The 22529-nt window shown below is 43.8% G+C and overlaps 1 protein-coding gene across 1 annotated transcript in view; it reads left to right on the top strand.

The window, feature by feature from the left end:
• The window catches only part of LOC111960836 (retinoic acid receptor RXR-alpha-A), a 177398-nt gene that overhangs the window by 90077 nt on the left and 64792 nt on the right, over positions 1-22529 (top strand). Inside the window, exon 3 of the mRNA XM_070443263.1 lies at positions 10288-10526. Within this exon, the coding sequence (XP_070299364.1) occupies positions 10288-10526 (239 nt within the window). The remainder of the gene's footprint in view (positions 1-10287; positions 10527-22529) is intronic.

The following is a 22529-nucleotide window of genomic DNA, read 5'->3' as shown; positions in this document are numbered from 1 at the left end:
TGGAGTTGTATTCTACTCTCATGGAGTTGTATTCTACTCTCATGGAGTTGCATCCTACTCTCTTGGAGTTGTATCCTACTCTCATGGAGTTGTATCCTACTCTCATGGAGTAGTATCCTACTCTCATGGAGTTGTATTCTACTCTCATGGAGTTGTATCCTACTCTCATGGAGTTGTATCCTACTCTCATGGAGTAGTATACTATTCTCATGGAGTTGTATTCTACTCTCATGGAGTTGTATCCTACTCTCATGGAGTTGCATCCTACTCTCATGGAGTTGTATTCTACTCTCGGTCCCAACACTCTTGACCAGTACTATTTTTGTTGTTGATTATTATATTGTACAGGTGTTTTTGAGGGAGGTCTAGATGTGAATAAGAGCCTCTTATGCCCAGGGTCCTTACCATAACACCCCACACTATGTCTAACTGCTCTTTGTGAGTTGACAGATGAATGGAGAGAGTCTGTTCTTGGAGTTTTGCCATGCCTCGTCACGTGATCCTCCTCCATGGCTACCCACTGGGCACAGGAAACAACGCTGATTCAACCAGTGTGTGCCCAGTGGGTAGGCTTACTTCCCCTGTTGGCTGGACCTTAGCCCCCCTATCCTGTCTTCCCAGCTCTCCCCTGCCACACAGTAAACACACCAGGCTGTAATATTTACTCTGACTGTTAAAACTGTGTGGACCAGATTAGCCTGTTTCTACAAACCCAGAGAAAGAGTCTCCCTGATTAATGAGTAAACACGTGAACACACTCACACTCACACACACAATTTATCCTGCATTGAGAAATTCAGAATAATAAGCAGTGCAGTAGTTCAGTTATTGATAAAGAGTGTGAGGAGGATCGTAATGAAAGTATGATATTGTCACTCAGGAGAATATGGTGGTCTGGCACTATTCTGGCCAAGCATCCTGGATTCCCCTATCTGTGGCAGACACAACACCAGAAGTAGTTTCTTGCCATTTCTCTGCTGAATCAGAGGTAAAGTAGGTAAAGCACTCCAATGAAGTTATATTTTTGGGCCTTGGGTTTATGCAACGGCGGCGTGGGTCTGTTGGGCAGGTGTTATTTTTTCCCCCTCCTTCCAGAACCTCCCTGAGAAATGCTAATGACGGCTGTTTCATCCTCACTGCTGCAGCTGCCTGCACAGGGCTGCCTCTCCTACATTCATCCTACCTCCAAACATCTCTGTGAATAATACATTTTGCGTGGAGCTTTTAAGAGGGATGTGGCGGCACAAGGCTGCGTCAACAAGAAAGCCCAAACTTCAGCGTTGGTTTATTAGCATAGCCACTGTAATGATGGCGGACAACGTGTGAGTGATTCACCAGGAGGATGGAAGCTTTAACATGGCTCCCGTTGGTGTTGGGGCTGAGAACGTGGCTGTGAAAATCTGTGAAATTATCGCTTTTTTCCTGGACTGTTTCTCAGCAATGGCATCATTTCTAGAGTGGGCCGCTGCCAAGAGCGCAGCATGGAAAAGCCATTGTGCATAGGGTCTGAGACTGAACCCTGCTAAGGCGGCATACGGCTCCAAGGCTCATCTCCATACCAGTCTTATGCTTCGTGGAGATGTCTTTATGACATTGTTATGGCTCTAGAGAGGTCTATGGGTCGGCATTTGCTGTATGTATTTCAATGTCAGAGTGAAGTGACTGGAGAGAGTGGCGTGTGGTGGGCATTGACGTTGAGTCATCCTGGGACTGCAGGAAGGAGGATTGCATCATGGAAACTAGACGTCTGTGTTGTTCAGGGATTTCAGAGACTCTCTTTTCACTTCATCCCCCCTCTCTCTCCCACATCCTCCAACCAAATCCTCCTCGGTGACGCTGGCTAGTTGAATTATGTCGGGGGGCAGTTGGGGAGAGAGATGAGAGAGGCGCAGGGAACACACTGGGTTCCCTAGGTTCTCTCTGTTTGAGTCTGGTTCGGGGGTGTTCTTATTCCTAATGCAGGACCACCTGGTTGTGGCAGAGGCACTTTAACACAGAGCTGATGGTCTTGCGGTGCCTTAAGAACCCATCCTAGATCCCATCTCTGCCACCAACACACACAGCTCTGAAAGCACATGACCAAGCGGGTCGTCAGTTACTGACTCACCGGTCCACTGTGTTGAAACTAATAATCCCTGGTCTTTTGAAACTGAACAACAGCCCTGTGTTTAAACACCAGTACAGACTAACAGGATCCAACCTATTGAGTGTCTCTTCAGAGAACTCTTGGAGCACAGACTCGGCTTTGTAAGAATGGGCTTGTGAGCCAATGAGGATGGTTTGGGCTTGGTTTTATTATGCTCTCTGCCTCAGAGGAATGCAAAGTGGCTTTGTTCTCCATGCATGATGATGATGTAACTGTTCCATAGAGATAAACTAAACGTCAACCTTCTGTGGCTCAGTTGTACTCTCAACCATCCAGAACACACAGAGAGAGAGAGAGAGAGAGAGAGAGAGAGAGAGAGAGAGAGAGAGAGGAGAGAGCGAGAGAGAGGAGACAGTTAATAATGAACCCCATTTTCTTTTCAAGTGAGACATTAGTCATGCAGTCAGGTCTCCTGGCAGTCTTTTCCACTGCTGGTGTGAGGTCCTGGGCTGTGCTTCTAAGGAGGCTCGTCCTCTCCTTCCTCCCTTCCCTCCCTCCTTTTCCTCCCTCCTTCCTTCATGTCTATGCGGCGTGCTCCCTGACATTACACCCCCCCCCACCGTTTCTCTCGGGACACCCCCCAACCCCACTCCCTTCCCAGCCTGCTCTCCAGTGTCGACTCCTGTATAGTGTCAGGCCTCCCTTTACAGAATGAAGCAATACTGAGAGCCACAACATCTTTTCCGTCTCAGCTCCTTCACATCCTATAAACAAATTATGGCATGTAACAATCAGCTGAAGGAGAGGACTTGAGTTGGTTTTCTACAAAGACATCACACATCATACGTAGGGAGGGAAGAAGGGGAGGCAAAGCACAAGGGGAGAGTCCTGCCAGTGGTGCGGAGGGTTAGTGTTGAAACTCTGCCGGCGCCTGCCTTTTGGAGATGGGCCTAAACTTTGCTCATTTGTATCTGTCAGTTGTGGTTTTGTGTGCCTAGCAGCGCTGGGCCAAAGTCAACAGCCTGGACAGGCGGCAAAGGCTGAAAGCCCTCAGAACAAGAGAACTCAAAACACTTTTTTATCTCCACATCCCAAAACATGAGTCCCAACTTTATCACACTTTTGTATTGGCAACAAGAGGGGAACTGGATGCCTGCCACATCATGTTTGGATGCTGCTCAACCTGTTCCTCCCCCCCCACTCTCTCCTCATCTCCAGCTTTGCTTTTACACTCTCTTTATCTAATCTTGTGAGCATATTTATGTGTGGTGCACGGTAGTACAAACAGTTGCTCTGGAGCTTGCCCTGTTCCTTAGAGGGAAATGTAAAAACATGTTTCAACTTCTCTAGCCCAAAGGTCGAGAACAAATAACGAGAAGTGTGGAAAGACAAAATGAGCTGGAAATGAAAGCATTAGTGAGCTTGCTAGTAGAAGGGCTAGTAGAGGGCCTAGTAGAGCTGGGAGGAGCTACAAGGTAGTCATTAGCCCTGGAATACACAGGTCAATAGACCTCAGCTAAGTAAGCAGGGTAGAAGCCGATATATATTGCATTTGATTTCTTTCCTGCTGCCATTTTACGAGGAGTAATGTAAAGTTGGGTCAAGCGCTCAAAGCAGTGGTCACTCTCGGTAATCATGGTGGTCAAGAGACTGGCAGTTGTGTAGTGACCCCCCGACCCCGCGCCCCCCCCCCGGCCATTCCTGCCTCACCCTCATCCCCCTCCCCCCCACGCCCTCCCGGCTGATCCCCGTCTCACCACCAGCTGTGCGATTAGAGCCAGAGCCCGTTTCATCCATCTATAATCCTGCTCTGGTATCCCCCCCACACACACACACATACAGCACAATGTAACCATTTATAGTAAATGAGGTTAACGAAACTAAATGGAGTCATACACTTAGGACTAAACACAGAATCAACCTGATGCAAAGCAAGGTCAGCACTCAGCAGCCATACAGTCATGTTCTTTAGTCCTCCTGCACTGGTCTCTTCAATGAGCCCTGGTCCCCTGATGACAGCCAGAGAGAGAGAAAAAGGCTTGAGCTGCCCCACCTCCTGGCTCTCTCACATCAACCTGAGGGTGGGCCTGCCTGCCTCAACCTGGGCCTCCTCTCCTCTCTCTGTCAGCTAGCCTGCAACCCCCCCGCTGAAGCCCCACAATGACAGACTGGCAGCCCTAATACCACAGCCTGCTTTATCTCCCCTGCTTTATCTCCCTGAATTAAAACCCAATTGGAGGATGGATTTGGGGAAGTGCTGGCTCAGGCAGAGCTTTTTTAGGAATTGGGCTGATTTTATTTTAGGAAGAAAATGTAATTATGAGGACGGAAACACTTGAACATCATCAGTCCGAGGATTCATTCTAGAACTGATATACATGGAGATTAGTTGGCCATTTATTAAATGGCTTTGTGTTTGTTTGGGAGTGGATAGGGCCGCCCCTCCCTCCCAGCCTGTGTGCGTGTAACTGTGAGGTAGTGGCGTGTTTGCAGGAAGTGCTCGTGAGGAGAGCAGGACGCAGGGGAAGTGTTTGGCTTGGCTGAGCAGACAACCTGGCTGCTGCTAGGAAGCCTGCTGATCAGGAGAGACCGAGGGGCACAAAGCCTCCCCACCATGTCCCCCTGTCACTGAGGAAGTAACTACAATACACACACACATACACACACACCGGCCTGTGATGTCAGTGAGACAAAGCTCTGCTGGAGAACGCTCCCAACTGGACTTGTTGTTATTCTCAACTGTCACCTATTGAGCAATCCATCAGTTTTATTTTGCTGCGCATAAAACGGAGGAATTCAGACCCTTATGGAACATGGCAGGATGGATGAGACCTGCTCTCAATCACTGCATAATGCCTCTAGGTCTCCAGCATGGAAATTGGAGTGTCACAAACACATTTGTTTGTGGAAAGTTCTTATTGAAGGTGCACTGAAAGCCAGCTTATGTTGTTAGCCACCTTGACAAGGTAGGTAGCAGAGGAAGAGGCATGAAGGAGAAAGGAAGAGAGAGAATGAGAGAACGGAAATAAGATTTGAGAGAAAGAGAGATATGCAGCGTGAGAGGGGGTGAGAGAGAGAGTGTGTGTGTGAGAGAGAGAGACAGAGAGATGGATTCTACAATTACACTGAATGAACTACAGAACAAAAGGTCTGTGGTGTTGATGGTATCCTCAATGAAATGATCAAATTTACAGACCACAAATTCCAATTGGCTATACTTAAACTCTTTAACGTCATCCCAATATTCGGAACCAAGGACTGATCACCCCAATCTATAAAATTGACAAATTTGACCCCAATAAATACCATGGGATATGCGTCAACAGCAACCTTGGGAAAATCCTCTGCATTATCATTAACAGCAGACGCATACATTTCCTCAGTGATAACAATGTACTGAGCAAATGTCTGATTGTCTTTTTACCAAATTACCGTACTACAGACCATGTATTCACCGTGCACACCCAAATTGACAAAGAAACAAACCAAAACAAAGGCAAAGTCTTCTCATGCTTTGTTGATTTCAAAAAATCGTTTGACTCAATTTGGCATGAGGGTCTGCTGTACAAATAGATGGAAAGTGGTGTTGGGGAAGAAACATACGACATTATAAAATCCATGTAGACAATCAACAAGTGTGCGGTTAAAATTGGCAAAAAACACACACATTTCTTTCCACAGGGCCGTAGGATGAGACAGGGATGTAGCTTAAGCCCCAACCTCTTCAACATATATATCAACGAATTGACGAGGACACTAGAACAGTTTTCAGCACCCGGCCTCACCCTACTAGAATCTGAAGTCAAATGTCTACTGTTTGCGGATGATCTGGTGCTTCTGTCGCCAACCAAGGAGGGCCTACAGCAGCACCTAGATCTTTTGCACAGATTCTGCGAGACCTGGGGCCTGACAGCAAAAATAATAAATAATGGTTGTCCAAAAAAGGTCCAGTCGCCAGGACAACAAATACAAATTCCATCTAGATACCGTTGCCCTAGAGCACACAAAAAAACGATGCATAGCTCGGCCTAAAGATCAGCACTACAGATAACTTCCACAAAGTTGTGAATGAGCTGAAAGACAAGGGAAGAAGGGCCTTCTATGCCAACAAAAGGAACATAAAATTCGTCATACCAATTAGGATCTGGCAAAAAATACTTGAATCATTTATAGTGAGGTCTGGGGTCCGCACACCAACCAAGAATTCACAAAATGGGGCAAACACCAAATTGAGACTCTGCATGCAGAATTCTGCAAAAATATCCCCCGTGTACAACATAAAACACCAAATAATGCATGCAGAGCAGAATTAGGCCGATACCCACTAATGATCAAAATCCAGAAAATATTCTACAAAGAATTCTATAAATTCTTCAATTCTACAAACACGTAAAAGGAAGCGATTCCCAAACCTTCCATAACAAAGCCATCACCTACAAAGAGATGAACCTGGAGGAGAGTCCCCTAAGCAAGCTGGTCCTGGGGCTCTGTTCACAAACACAAACAGACCCCACAGAGCCCCAGGACAGCAACACAATTAGACCCAACCAAATCATGAAAAAATAAAAAGATAATTACTTGACACATTAATGACCACTGTGACTGACCTAAACTTAAGGAAAGCTTTGACTATGTACAGACTCAGTGAGCATAGCCTTGCTATTGAGAAACGCCGCCGTTGGCAGACCTGGCTCTCAAAAGAAGACAGGCTATGTGCACACTTCCCACAAAATGAGGTGGAAACTGAGCTGCACTTCCTAACCTCCTGCCAAATGTATGTGTTAAGGCTGTGTAAGGGAGGCGAAGTCAGGTGCAGGAGAGCAGGGTAGAGTAAACAGGTGCACTTTTATTCCGTTCAATAATAGGCACAAAAAATGACATAAGTGCCCAAAAACACGGAACATAAATGATAAAAGTATCGCGCGTGAACATACACCGTTAACAATGAACAATTACACACAAAGACATGATGGGGAACAGAGGACTAAATACATGTAGATTGATTGGGGAATGAAAACCAGGTGTGTATGGAACAAGACAAAACAAATGTACATATGAAAAATGGAGGGGCGATGGCTAGAAAGCCGGTGACGTCGATCGCCGAACGCCGCCCGAACAAGGAGAGCAGCCGACTTCGGCGGAAGTCGTGACAGTATGACCATATTGGAGACACATATTTCCCTCAGATTACACAGATCAACAAAGAATTCTAAAACAAATCCAATTTTGATAAACTCCCATATCAACTGGGTGAAATACCACAGTGTGCGATCACAGCGCAAGATTGGTGACCTGTTGCCACAAGAAAAAGGCAACCATTGAAGAACAAACACCATTGTAAATACAACCCATATTTAGTCGGAAGGGTACATACACCTTAGCCAAATACATTTAATCCTAGTAAATATTCCCTGTTTTAGGTCAGAAAGGAACACCACTTTATTTTAAGAATGTGAAATGTCAGAATAATAGTAGAGAAAATGATTTATTTCAGCTTTTATTTCTTTCATTACATTCCCAGTGGGTCAGAAGTTTACCTACACTCAATTAGTATTTGGTAGCATTGCCTTTAAATTGTTTAACTTGGGTCAAACGTTTCGGGTAGCCTTCCACAAGCGTCCCACAATAAGTTGGGTGAATTTTGGCCCATTCCTCCTGACAGAGCTGGTGTAACTGAGTCAGGTTTGTAGGCTCTTTTCGCCGCAGACAACTCGCTTTTCTTCAGTTCTGCCCACACATTCTATAGGGATTGAGGTCCAGGGTTTGTGATGGACCCAACCACCTTGAACTTGTTGTCTTAAAGCCATTTGCCACTAACGTTTGGAGAGTATGCTTGGGGTCATTGTCATTTGGAAGCTATTTGCGACAACTCTTACACTTCCTGACTGATGTCTTTGAGATGTTGCCTTCAGGTAATATTCACATAATTTTTCCTGCCCCATGATGCATCTATTTTGTGAAGTGCCTCAGTCCCCTCCGCGCAAAAGCACCCACATACATGAATGCTGCCACCCACGTGCTTACGGTTAGGATGGTGTTTTTCGGCTGTGCAGCTCCCTTTTTCCTCCAAACAATAACAAAGGTCATTATGGCCAGAACAGGTTCTAATTGTTGTTTCATCAACCAGAGGAGGCGATTTTCTGTCCAAAAAGTACGATCTTTGTCCGCCATGTGCAGTTGCAAACCGTAGTCTGGCTTTTTTATGGCGTTTTGGAGCAGTGGGTTTCTTTTTGCTGAGCTGCCTTCAGGTTAATGTTCGATAGTAGTGACTGTTTTTACTGTGGATATGATACTTTTTTACCTGTTCCTCTCCAGCATCTTCACAAGGTTCTTTGCTGTTGTTCTGGGATTGATTGCATTTTCGCAACCAAAGTACAGTTCATCCTAGAAGCCAGACATGCTTTCCTTCCTGAGTGGTATGGACGGCTTGCGTGGTCCCATGATGTTTTATACTTGCGTACTATTTTTATACCAGATGACGTTGTCAACTCTTCAGGCATTTGAATTGCTCCCAAGGATGAACGACTTGTGAGGTCTACATTCTTTTTCCTGAGGTGCTTGGCTGATTCATTTTGCATTTTCCCCATTGATGTCAAGCAAAAGGCGACTGACTTTTGAAGGTAGACTTGAATACATCCAGAGGTCACCGCCAAATTGCCTCAAATTTCAAGCATGAAACATACATTTTCTGGAATTTTCCAAGCTGTTTAAGTACCAGTCAAAACTTAGTGAATGTAAACTTTGACCCACTGGAATGTGTGATACCAGTGAAATAATCTGTCTGTACAACAATTGTTGGAAAAATGAACTCTATGTCATGCGTAACAATAATGTTCCTATACGACTTGCCAAAACTATAATTTGTTAAACCAGAGACATTGTGGCGTGTTGAAAAAATAGTTCTTAATGACTCCAACTAAGTGTATGTAACTTCCGACTGTCTAATGTTGTTTATTTATTTTACCCTTCCTGTACTTTCACTATTTGTGCAAATAATAGAACATTGACAATGTGGAGACTTTGTGAGTGGTTAGGTTTACTGTTCATTGTTGGTGTTGTTTACTTCAACTTGTGTTAATTTCTACTTCACTTGCTTGCAAATGTTAACATATGTATCCATCCAATAAAGTGCCCTTGAAATTGAATTGAATTGAGACACACACACAGAGGAGAGAACAACACACACCCACACACACACAGATTGACACTCACAACAGAGAGAGACACACACAGAGAGAGAGGAGAGAGACACACACACAACAAGAGAGAGACGACAGCAGAGGAGAGAGAGACCACCAGAGAGAGATGAGAAACAGAGAGAGAGAGACGCACACAGAGAGAGAGGATCACACAACAGAGAGAGAGCGAGAGAGACACAGCGACAGAGATGAGAGAGAGAGAGAGAGAGAGAGAGAGGAGATCACACACACACAGAGAGAGAGACACACACATACACCGTGACAGAGAGACACACACAGAGAGAGTGAGAGAGAGGGACACAGAGAGAGTGAGAGAGAGGGACACGGAGAGAGGGACCAGTGAATAACACAGTGGGAGCAAAGGAAGGCTCTCTCTAGTGAAGAACCTTTAGAGTGGGATAGCTTTCACCTGGATTTACCTGGTCAGTCTATGTCAGGGAAAGAGCAGGTGTTCATAATGTTTTGTGTACTCAGTGTATGTCTGTCTGTCGTCCTCCAGCCCTGCAGAGCAGAACTCAAGTTCAGCTATGATGTGAAAAGGTCAGGGTCAGGGTTGTGGCTCTGGGCTGCAGGTTGTGTCTCTGTCTCTGCAGACAGCCAAAGGAGGCGCTGAGGCGTGAGGTTTAGGTGGGCAGGGAGAAGCATAACAAGCTGTGACTGTGCAGATTGCTGCTATATGGCCCATGAAGTAGATTAGATGGGATTGGTTGTGTAATTTTCAGGCACCAAGCCTTTAGATGGCTACACTCAGCTGTCCACAATTATAATGCAAGGTGTCTTTCATCACATCCAGTGTAATGTATGGGGCATAATAGATCCTAAAGTTATAGGCTTTTACTGCAAGTTAATACCGCTAGACAGTTGTGGTAATGATTAATATAACAGACTGCTCTCGTTGAGAGTACATTGAAAATAATGTTGCTGATGATGCTGATGTTGATAACGCCGAAAATACGTCTTAATGACGCTGCTTATTCTGACACATTTTCTTCTCTTGTGTAGATTCATCAGGCCAGGTGACCTCGTCTCCCCTGGGCTCTCCCACGTCCCACCGGGGCATGCACCCATCCCTGCTCAGCCCGTCCTCCATGGGGCCCTCGGGCTCCCTGCACTCTCCCATCAGCACCCTGAGTTCTCCCATGAACGGCCTGGGCTCGCCATTCTCTGTCATCAGCTCCCCCATGGGCCCACACTCCATGTCCTCGCCCGGCATGGGCTACGGCCCCAGTGTCAGCCCCCAGGTAAGGCCTGTCATAGATCCACACACACAAACACATACACACTCACACTCATACCTGTATAACAAACACACACACATCACAGATGTTGCAGACAAGCACACAGGTGCAAGCACACAGATGCCGGTCACACACACTTGCCTGACCAACCCGAAGACAACCGTAAATCAACTGCCCTAGTACTGGGCCCTGTGATGCATGGGGGGCTCTTCCGTGACCCTTTCTTTTTCACAGTTTGATACTTAAGCTCTGTCCCTCACTCTTCTCCCTCTCTGACCTAATCTCTTCAATCTCTCACCCCATCCTGCTCTCTTCCACTTTTTCTCACCCTACTTCCCTCTCTCTTCCCAGCTATCGGGCTCCTTCCTCCTTTTCTCTCTCTGATTTGCACTTTCATAGTTAATTCATTCATTTTCTCTCGTTCTCCTCTCTCTCTCTCTCTCTCTCTTCTCTCTCTCTCTCTCTCTCTCTCTCTCTCTCTCTCTCTCTCTCTCTCTCTCTCTCTCTCTCTCTCTCTCTCTCTCTCTCTCTCTCTCTCTCTCTCTCTCTCTCTCTCACTCTCTCATCTCTCTGTCTGTCCTCTGTCTCTCTCTCGGTCTCTCTCTCTTGTCTGTCTCTTCTCTCTCTCCTTCCCTCTGTCCCACCCTCTCTCTCTTCTGTTCCATGAATAAGCACCCCGTTTCTATGGTGGTGAAAAAAGCATAATTAAGACATCAAAGCTTCCCGTGGCCCAGTTTCCTTTCAAAGCCAAATCTAAAAACGTTTCCCAAAATGCCGTAACAGCCTTTTTGTGTTTGTTAATAATTGTGTTAAATAGGGAGTCAGCGATGCGCTGTTATTGGAATGGTTTTCCCTGGCTTTTGCGCTCCTAACCAAAGCGTCCCATATGTAATAGAGTTAAGTGTGGATTAAGGGCACTTTCTGAGAGAACCCAATTCTGCATTCTTCTTCCATTGCTAGAAAGAAAGCCCCACCTCCCTTCCTCTCCTCTCCGCTTCTGATTCTGTGCTTTCATCTGCAATGTGGACTCGATCCTGCCTTTTCAATATGCAGGTTGAATATAATGTTTGGTACAGTAGCAATGGCTACTGTTGGTTTTGCTCGGATCCGTGTACGTTTCAAGGTCTGTAAGAGAGAAGGTTTGAGTTATATGTTCTCCGGGATGATTCAGCGCCAACATGCACTCACCTCTTTCAGTCAGAGATGAACTCAATGAAACTCACAACTGGAAAATCCTGGGTGGAGGGACAGTTGCTGGTAGGTGGTGAGGGTGGAAGGTGGTAATTGGTGAGGGTTGGATCTGACTAGTAGCTGGCTGACTAGAGAGGATGGTGGCTGACTGGTAAGGGTGGTGGCTACAGTTGGTTAGAGAGAGAGTTGTGAGATGACTGGTAGCTGGTCTACAGTTAATTAGAGAGGGTTGTTGGAGGGTTAAAGGTGGCGTGGCCCTGCGGTCACGAGGCACAGCTTCTCTGATGGAAGGTGATTTGAGTCAGACGGCAGATGCCTCTTGCTCTTAACACTCGGCTGACTGGCGGTTTTCAGGAGCAGTCGGGCGGAACGAGTTCGCCGCTCTCTGTGCCCTCTTGTATTTAACCTCCCAGGATCCGCAACACGATACCCCACCTGCAATGACCTCCCACACACACATACAGTACACTGGACACACACAAACACAGGCACACGTGCACACAATTTAGAGACTTCCCTACCTCACGCACACATTCATATTTATACATACAGTGCCCAGAGGGACGTGGCATGGGAAAGGACATGAACTACTTTTCTTTTGTCAACCATCTTGTATTCTAGCCATCAAACCACATGTAGAAGATCAACCTGTCCTTAAGACTAGCCACATCTTACATTTATCAGTCAGTCCAACTTGCAGATCAGAACCAGAACCAAGGCAAACTTAGTGGCTGACTGGCTCTGGACCTCGAGCTGAGGTCTTATTTAGTCTTTTTTAGCGACACCAGTTTGGTATGTCTGTGCTTAGACTGACATTCATTCTGTGAGCCGGCTTTTTGCACTGTATATTGTTTAAGATTAAAATATCGTCTGCATTGTTCCAAGGGAGAACACTTAGTCGAAACTGATACCTTTTCTTTCTTTCTCTCCATGTCTTTCTTTCTTTAAGTGTTTTTCTCTATTATTACGGTCTTTTGTGGGATTATCCCCCCTTTCTGGTATGTTCTGGGAGACATTTCTTGGGGAGGTAGGTTGGGGGGAGCGCCAGACCACAGCCTTGCTCGTAAGAAATTGTCCAGTCCTGTTCTGAGTTTGGGCCTCTGACGCTCCAGCCATCACTCTATCACAGCCACCACAGATTACCCAGGACTGGAACTAATTTTACACTTCCAATGACAATAGACAATGCTGTCTGGCTGTCATTTCTGCTGAAAGGGATCCTCTGTCCTCAGTTAGAGCTGAAACCAGTGGCAGATACCGAGTGCTTTCCGTTTCATTAAATACTCCTGTTTCTGTCTCTCCAACCTCCGCTGTTCCACTCCAAAAAGTCTGGGACATACAGGCCCACAACTCTTAACATAAAGCCTGTTGTGTGTGTTTCTGGAGCTGAGGCCATACTAATGCTAAAAAGGTGTCAATGTTTTACAAGAAATAGAATGCTCTTTATAACGTATAAATATGCTTGCGGTGATGTCATTCACCCGTTTTGGTACATCTTGTTTAGGTAAGGGTCGCTAGGAGACTGGGGCAAAACACACTGCTATAATATAGTATATATGGAGTGGGGGAGAGCAGAATGGACTGCAGCCCCTTCCTGTGTGGGAGTAATAAAGCTCCACTCCAATGTGCTGGTCTTTGATGAGAGCTGGTTTAGGCACCAGCCACGCTCTATGACATCATGGGGACATGGTCCTAATGGGCACACAATGGAGCCATGTGGAGAGTCCCAGGAGAGCAGTTACCATCACCCATGCTATGTCAATCACACCAAATGGGCAGGCCAATATGTTTTTACCCAAAGTCATCTCTAGGTAGCAATTACCTGAGCTTTTCTGCTTCTCGCCATGCGCTTACAGCGTAATGGCACCTACGTATGTAGTTTACATGCAGTCCGTATCCAGACAAATATGTTACCCCATTGCATACCTGGTCCAGATTTACAGAGTCACAGAGCACAGGGATTGAGTTGAACCCCTAAACCAGATTCAGTGTACATGCATGATAATGCGTCTAACTCCTGCATCCATATGAAGGGCCTCAGTGAAGGCCAGCTGTGTTTGAGGGAGGCTACTCTGAGGGGAAGAAACCACAACACCGGGGTTTGATTTCACACACTGGCCCCCGAGGCCCCTCTAACTGAAATGCCTCGGGGGGCAACACATTTATTTTAAACCTACCCAAAAGGCCGCTGAGGGCTTCATTTGCATCTGGTGGTATGGTCTTTACAACTTAAAACTGCAAAGACAGTCTGACCCTACGCACACACACACACACACACACACACACACACACACACACACAAACTCTGCAAACCCAAAATGAGTCACTACAGCACCCACAACACACACATACACTACTCCACATACCTTAAATGGTTCTTAAAGTGAATGCTTATATGCACCTAAAATAAACATATATAAGCTGCTCTTAAAAACCATTCAACCAGACCAAATTTAAAGAACTGTGGTCTGTAACTAGGAGTGGGTGGAATAGACTAGGATACAGGAGTCAACTAGGAGACTAGGATACAGGAGTCAACTAGGAGACTAGGATACAGGAGTCAACTAGGAGACTAGGTTACAGGAGTCAAGCTCTGGCTTTGTCTCAGACTGTTTCATACAGGATCTAATGAAGAACATGTCTGTTTTTATTATTTCACAGTCATCATTGAGCCTGGGGTTTGTGGGAAGAGAGAAAACAACAAGTCAAGCAGCAAATCGAGCTTCCAACAGATTGTTTTCAGCAGCGATGTGTCCAGACTAGGGCTGTGGCAGTCATTACATTTTGTCAGCCGGTTATTGTCATGCAAATAACATAAACACGTTTCGCATCTCCTGGCTTTCACCCTAGTCTACAAGCCGCTGATGCAGACCATTGGAACATATACGTTTTAAAAAGCCTAATAAATCCATTTAATATAGCCTACACCATCACAATAAATCCATAATTTATTTTAATCAAGTCTAAAGAAACATGATATGAAGAAAATGTAGTCTATTTCAGAAGAACAGAATAGCATACTCTGAGTTAACCTTATGTTAGGCCCTGATCTGGCTACGTCATATGGCTGTGGGCTAAACTAGTTCATTTAGCAGACAAAATGTGCTTAGAATTCTGTAGCATTATTTTATATTATTTTATAGTATGAAGAATACAATTGAACATAGCTGAGTAAAATAGAAAGGATATGTTCTCCAAATGATTTCTGAAGGAGTGTGCACATTCACATTCTGTGTTGAGCGGTTAATAAAGAATCAGATCCTCCTATATGCTTAATTTAGAGTAATTTATGCAACTTCAGTTGTTCTACAAACGATGGGCTTTATGTTTTGATATTTAATACATTCTAAGGCTGCATGATGCGACTCTAATGACGATTTGAAAAAAGTTGCATGAAATGCATGAGCTCTGCTCTGTTTCTTCACACTTCATCAGTCTCTCATTCACAATTTGACATGCACTTGATAATATTCTCACCCATCAGACTATTCTTAATTTAATCTGCTCTTTACATATAGCCTATGGGTGGATTCTTTTTTTTAAATTTATTTTAATATGCATCCATAGGCAGCACACCCATAAGGAAAGAGGAAGCTAAGCTTTCCCTAAAGTAAATTTAATTAAATAGCCAAAATTATAAATCTTAATTTGCCTACTCCTGTCTATACAGAAATACATGAAATCATTTGTAAAAGGCTACTAAGGCATCATTTGGCCACAGAGGATCATTAGCTCCTTTAGAAATAATAAGTTGTTTTGAATCTTATTGTCTACGGTCAGAAGGAAAGACAGCGCACGCAATTTGGGCAGATTATTGTTGAGTTGCGACTGTGTGTCTGAGAGGCCAAGCCAGGCATATCGCAATATTTAAAATACAATCGTGGGAAAGCAAATGGTTATTGCTGTAAAGAGAAGACAATGAAAAGACAATGAAAAGACAAATTCTGAACTTAATTGAGCGAATAACAGTATAGCCTATCTTATTGGCACCACTGGAGAGCATGGGAAATATCCCTGGTGAGTGCGCACTGCACATATTCACTATTTATCATTGTTGGTTGGGTCAGTGCTACTTAAACGTTTGTTTTTTTACAATCATTTCCTCCTCCAGTTTAGATGGATGTCAAATTGTATGTGTGCCTTCCGTTCATGTAGGTCAAGTATATGGACATCGTCGTTTTTATTGATCTGTTTGTCAGTGTCAGCAGAGTAGGCTACCGTTATTTGTCGTATTAAAAAAGATTCTGCTAATGTCTCCAGTTGTATAAAGTGTAGTAGAATTGCATGAAATGTGTTTATGAAAGGCCACGTTTTTCCCATAGAAGAACCGTAGCTGATGTAGCCCAGGTCTACTCTACGCAATATGCGCTCAGCCATGCATTGAACAGTATTTTTTTGTGAACAGTGATTGAGTTATATTATTAGCCTAAATTATGACTATCCAATCTACTCATCATCACATTAGAAATAGTAGGCCGTCTTACGTATGTCTGCAAATGCGATGATGCATGGAATGCTTTATTATGTAGTTGCATTTTTATGGTGAAAATGATCTTGTCCAAACTTGAAACTCACACGCAGCCTATGTTTACCATGTTTTAAAGTGGATTCATGTGTTTGCTTTTCAGAATTGAGCAAAGAACATAGTTAACACGAGTTAGCTGGGTTCCTCTTTTAATTAAATAGTGGCCAGTCAAAACTCTTTTTTCACATGTGATTGCACAATGACTGGGCTTATAAAAACACGTTTCACTAGGCTCTGTAGGCTATGTGCTCTGTAGGCTATCTGCTCTGTAGGCTATGTGCTCTGTAGGCTATGTGCTCTATAGACTATCTGCTCTGTAGGCTTTGTGCTCTGTAGGCTATCTGCTCTGTAGGCTATGTGCTCTGTGGGCTATGTGCTCTATAGGCTATGTGCTCTGTAGGCTATGTGCTCTGTAGGCTATCTTCCCTGTAGGCGATGTGCTCTATATGCGTTGTGCTCTGTAGACTATCTGCTCTGTAGGCTATGTGCTCTGTAGGCTATGTGCTCTATAGGCTATCTGCTCTGTAGGCTTTGTGCTCTGTAGACTATGTGCTCTATAGGCTATCTGCTCTGTAGGCTTTGTGCTCTGTAGGCTATGTGCTCTATAGGCTATCTGCTCTGTAGGCGTTGTGCTCTGTGGGCTATGTGCTCTATAGACTATGTGCTCTGTAGGCTATGTGCTCTATAGGCTATCTGCTCTGTAGTATTTGTGCTCTGTAGGCTATGTGCTCTATAGACTATCTGCTCTGTAGGCTATGTGCTCTGTAGGCTATGTGCTCTATAGACTATGTGCTCTGTAGGCTTTGTGCTCTTTTTAAACGGCATGTGCTGTTTCTTGCCTTACTGCACAAGCTGGGCATCCTTCACAAGTGATAATACATAATTCACACGTGATAATACATCATTCACAAGTGATAGTACATCATTCACAAGTATTCCTCGGCCACCAAACTTTACAGTATGGCAATGTGCATTGGGGCAGGTAGTGTTGTCCTGGCATCCGCCAAACCCAGATTAGTCCATCGGACTGCCAGATGGTGAAGCGTGAATCATTACTCCAGAGAATGCGTTTCCACTGCTCCAGAGTCCAATGGCAGCAAGCTTTACACCACTCCAGCCAACACTTGGAATTTTGCATAGTGATTTTAGCCTTGTGTGGCTGCATGGAATCTCATTTCATGAAGCTTCCAACGAACAGTTCTTGTGCTGATGTTGCTTCCAGAGGCACAGACAAATTTTACGCCTAACGCGCTTCAACATTCGGCGGTCCCGTTCTGTGAGCTTGTGTGGCCTAACACTTCGCGGCTGAGCCGTTGTTGCTCCTAGACGTTTCCACTTCACAATGACAACACTAACAGTTGACCAGGGAAGCTCTAGCAGGGCAGAAATTTTATGAACTCACTTGTTGGAAAGGTGGCATCCTATGACGGTCCCATATTGTAAGTCAATAAGCTCTTCAGGAAGGCCATTCTACTATGGAGATTGCATGGCTGTGTGCTTGTTTGTATACACATGTCAGCAACAGGTGTGGCTGAAATAGCTGAATCCACAACATTTGAAGGGGTGTCTACATACTTTTGTATATATAGTGTATAGTAGTCCTAGCCTATAGAAAGCTGATGGGATCCTCCTCTTTTAAATAGAAGCCATCAAAACTTTTCTCATGAAATTGCTTAGCCTATAGAAAGGTTGCGCAACGTGCTTTTGCATTGATGTCAGAGTGATTAGAGGGACAATAGATCACTGAGTACCAGGCCATTAGTGACTGGCAGTTCACAAGTTGGTGGGCTACTAATGACCATCAGCAGCATCAGAGCACGGTTTTGGAGAAGCCTAATTACCGTGAATAAACGGTCACGTGGAATTTGACTGCGGTCATGACTCGTGTCCGCTGGTGTGGCAGTAATACAGTCACCATAACAGCCCTAGTCCAGAAAATGTTGTTTAGTCATACATAGTATCTCTACAGTCGATGGAGGAAAATATTTGACCCATTTCAAGAAACTAGGCTTATGTTGCACATCACTACTTCCTAGGAGAGGCATTTGAAAGTAAAAAAAAAATAAATCAAAATAAGTATTTTTTTTGGCAGAAATGCCGTCTGGAACATGTGAGCTTTCATGTGCCTTAATAACAAACGTGTAAGCCATCTGTAAGTACGAATACAATTGTTAAATTACAAGCCTAGTTGGTTTAGCCACCTAAAAAAACAAGAACCACTCCGCTAGCCATGATTGGCTGAGATAATGGATGGGCTGGACATGCCGAGAGATGAGTTCAGATTGGTCTGCCATGTAGCATGCTTCTATAACATGAGCTGCTCAGTATGTGTGTATAATCCTGTCTACTGCGGCTTTTTTTTAAAGATATCTTGAACTGAAAAAGTTTTGCTACTGCTCTCAACATTGCTACCCTGAAGTTAATAGCGCTATCTACAAAGCTCAGTGGGAAAAAGTTGTGATGGACTACTTTCTGGAGGATGAGTGTGCCATGCTGACTCTGAAAATGAATCAGATAATGAGGAAACCCCTGATTTAGGTAAAAACATTTTAATTGAACCAGACGTTGTAGCGTCTTCTGATGAAGACGTTACAACGCACTATACACACACGTACACATGGATTTTGTACTGTACATATGTGGTAGTGGTGGAGTAGGGGCCTGAGGGCACACGGTCTGTGAATGTATTGTAATGTTTTTAAAATTGTATAAACTGCCTTAATTTTGCTGGACCCCAGGAAGAGTAGCTGCTGCCTTGGCAGATACAAATACAAGCAGAGAGATGATTGCCAAATGCAGACAGTCCAAAAAGATAACACACAGAAGGCTGTTGTATAAAACACCTGTCTCCGGATTACATCTTCAAACGAAGGGCAACCATGGCATCCATGACAGAGAGGGAGAAGCGTTCATCCATGTATACGGGTAAGAGTCTAGCTACATTTTCAGATATTGTACGTTTCTAATTTTGCCAGAAAGTTGTTTTCATTGCAAGTTAAAGCTTACTGTTAGCTAGCATAATGTTAGCTAGCTAGCGCACATTGAATGTAGTTGGTTAGCATTAGCTACCTGCAGATTAATGCATGGTAGTATTGCCGCGTTCAAAACTACTGGGAAATCTGAAAAATACGAGGTAAAATCAGGACGTCTGTGATCTTCAGGTCGGAAAGTCTGAGCTCTAGAAAGAGGCCCGAGTTCCCGAGTACGAATTCCAAGTTGGATGACCATTCGGAGCTAATTTTTTTTCAGAGTTCCCAGTTGTTTTGACCGCTCGAAAGTCTGAGATTTCCGAGGTCCCAGTTGTTTTGAACACGGCATTAGAGTTGGGATTATGGTTCATTGTTTAGCTGGCTAGCTACATGTCTAAAGAAAATATTCCAAACTGCAAGTAACCATTTCACTGTACCGTTTACACCTTCTGTATCCTGTGCATGTGGCAAATACACATACATTTGATTTGATATAGTGTGTGTTTACCAGAGACTGTAATGTGAAGAACAACATGACCTGCACCAAAGTCAGATTAGGATTTAGGCCAAGGACTAGATAAAGTATATTTTTACTACTACTTTTTACTAAAAAAATAAATAATAACAATTCAAATGTTGCTACATTGGACCGAATCCAGGTGGTGTGTCACAAATATAGAAGCAATGATAAATTGGACTGAGGGACCAACTGAATCATCGGAGGACTGTCCATCAATTAGACTTTATTGGTTTAATTTCATTCAAGGATTAGCAGTTATTTCAAACACATGACTTGGTATTGCATTAGCTGAGGAAACACTGAATAGCACTGGATTCCTTTGTGAGTTGTCATGACAGTATTCATCGCTTTGCAGAAGCGTTGGTTTGGTGCTAATTCAATATGACACTGGCACAATATCATTCCATCCATATTTCCCTTGATGCCTACAGTACAGTTCTCATTCAGATTGACCTTGTGGAAAGTATTGTCTGCTCCGGACCAATTTAATTCCATCGCACAACTCCCAATTATCCTCCTGACCTTGTAAATTGTTCCAGTGAAATTGGAGGCCATTTTGTTCTGTAAGCCTGAAGGCCCATGGAAATTGGCATATATCTTCATCATATGTGACTTCTATGTTGAACGGTTAACCAGGCTCTTTAGTTTGGAAATGTGAAAACAGTCAGTGTCAACTGCATCTGACTCTAGCTCTCTCCCTCATATAATTTTCTCATCAGTCAGTGATTGTCAGGGACTGGGCTTTGGTTTAGTGTTGCAGACAATTTTGAAATGACTATGCTCCTTATCATATCTAACAAGCAGGTCCAAGAAATAAACACGTCTCTTCATAATGTCGCTATTATGTGGTTTAGAATTTGATTGTTATTCAAGATTATGATGTTATTTATTGGTTCATGATTAATAAGATTGAAATTATTTTGTGATTGAAGTATCATTTGGTTGATTATTATGCCGTAAATATGTTATAAATAAGCGCCTGGGTTGGTTGCCAATATGTTATTATTATGTTTATAGTCTGTTTTTATTACCTAATCATTGACTGATGATAGGGTTGTGAACATCGTGTGATCAGAGCGAGAGAGAGAATGGCAGGCAGAGAGAGAATGGCAGGCAGAGAGAGAAAGGCAGGCAGAGAGAGCTGGAGAGACGGAGAGAGGGAGAAGGAGAGAGGCAGGCAGAGAGAGAAGGAGAGGGAGGCAGGCAGAAGCAGATAGAGAGAGAGGGTAAGGCAGAGAAAGAGAGAGAGAGAGGCATGCAGAGAAAGAGAGAGAGATCCGGAAAGAGGGAGATGCGGAAAGAGAGAGAGGCGGAGGGAGAGAGAGGCAGGAAGAGAGAGAGGCAGGGAGAGAGAGAGAGGAAGGTAGAGAGAGAGAGAGAGAGAGAGGCAGGCAGAGAGAGAGGGAGAGAGGCAGGCAGAGAGAGATGGAGAGAGAGGCAGGCAGAGAGAGAGAGGCAGGGAGAGAGAGAGAGGGAGAGGGATTCATTTTATTTTATTAGGATCTCTTTTTGTCCTCATTTGGACTGATCTTCCAAGAGTCCTTAAACATTAAAATACAATTTCAAATATGATCACATTTTCACATATAAACACACTGTTACAAACAGACATAATACTCTGACATATTGACCAGATAAATACTCTAACAGTCTAAAAAGATAGATTGATTCCTTAGTCCCACACAACCTTCTAATTTATTATATTTAAATGGTTCTAAAGTATTGTTGCAATTTATATATTGAAAGGTTTTTGGTTTGCTCAGATAAATTATTCAATTACTTAGTTGCTCTAAATCGAAATGTTATTTTGCCTATTTATTTTTTCTGTCTAGATAACACATAGATGGTAGACAATGTATTCCTAGTATTTACTGAATGTCTGTCTCTTACCAACTGAATACTGTTGTGAATACAGTTTGGCCGTTTTAAATGGTGTACATTATGAAATAAAATAAGCATGTTTTTTTCTATTATCTTGTTGATTGATGACCAACCAAGAGCATTGAGATTGACTACAGCAGAATAACCATATCTCCACCTTATAACAATCCTTGCTGCTTTGTTCTGTTCAATCTGCAGCCTCCTAATTTAACTTGCTGATGCATTTCCCCAGACCACAGAAAAGTAGTTCACCTGACTCCCAAGTAATGCTTGGGTTATTTGCTTAAGAATCTTTCCCAGTAAATATTTAGCTATCCTTCTGATCTAGCATGCTGTTAAAAATATTGTTTTTACATMGATTATTTATTTGAGACGACCATGATAAGCAGTTGTCAAGCTGCACTCCTAGTAGTTTGGTTTCTGCCACTTCCTCAATTTGTACTCCCCCCATACTTAATTGTATCCCATGCTGTGTTGGCCTTTTCCTGGTGGAACAGACCAACATAACCTTGGTTTTCTTGGTGTTCAAAACAAGTTAGTTCCGGCAAACCCACTCCCTGATATTTCCTAGATCTACTTGTAGTGCTTGCTGTACCTGTTGAACCGATTGTCTGGCTGTATAAATTGTAGTATCATCTGTAAATATAGTAGCTTGAGTTTCAGATAAGTCATAAGGAAGGTTGTTGGTAAATATTGAGTAAAGAAGTKGCCCAAGGCAGCTGCTCTGCGGTATTCCACAGTTTAAAGCATGAGGGGAAGAAAATGACCCATTGATATAGGATGACTGTTTCCTGTCAGTTAGATATGACTGTACCCAATTCAATGTTAYCTCCTTAAACCCATAATGCATTAATTTTGTCAAAATGATTTCATGATCCACTAAATCAAATGCATTGAGCCACTGGTCAGTCATGTCCACC

This window comes from Salvelinus sp. IW2-2015, linkage group LG4q.1:29 (assembly GCF_002910315.2).
Source record: "Salvelinus sp. IW2-2015 linkage group LG4q.1:29, ASM291031v2, whole genome shotgun sequence".
Taxonomy (NCBI): Eukaryota; Metazoa; Chordata; class Actinopteri; order Salmoniformes; family Salmonidae; genus Salvelinus; species Salvelinus sp. IW2-2015.
The sequence above is the reverse complement of the archived record's forward strand: the minus strand, read 5'-3'. Positions and strand labels throughout refer to the sequence as shown.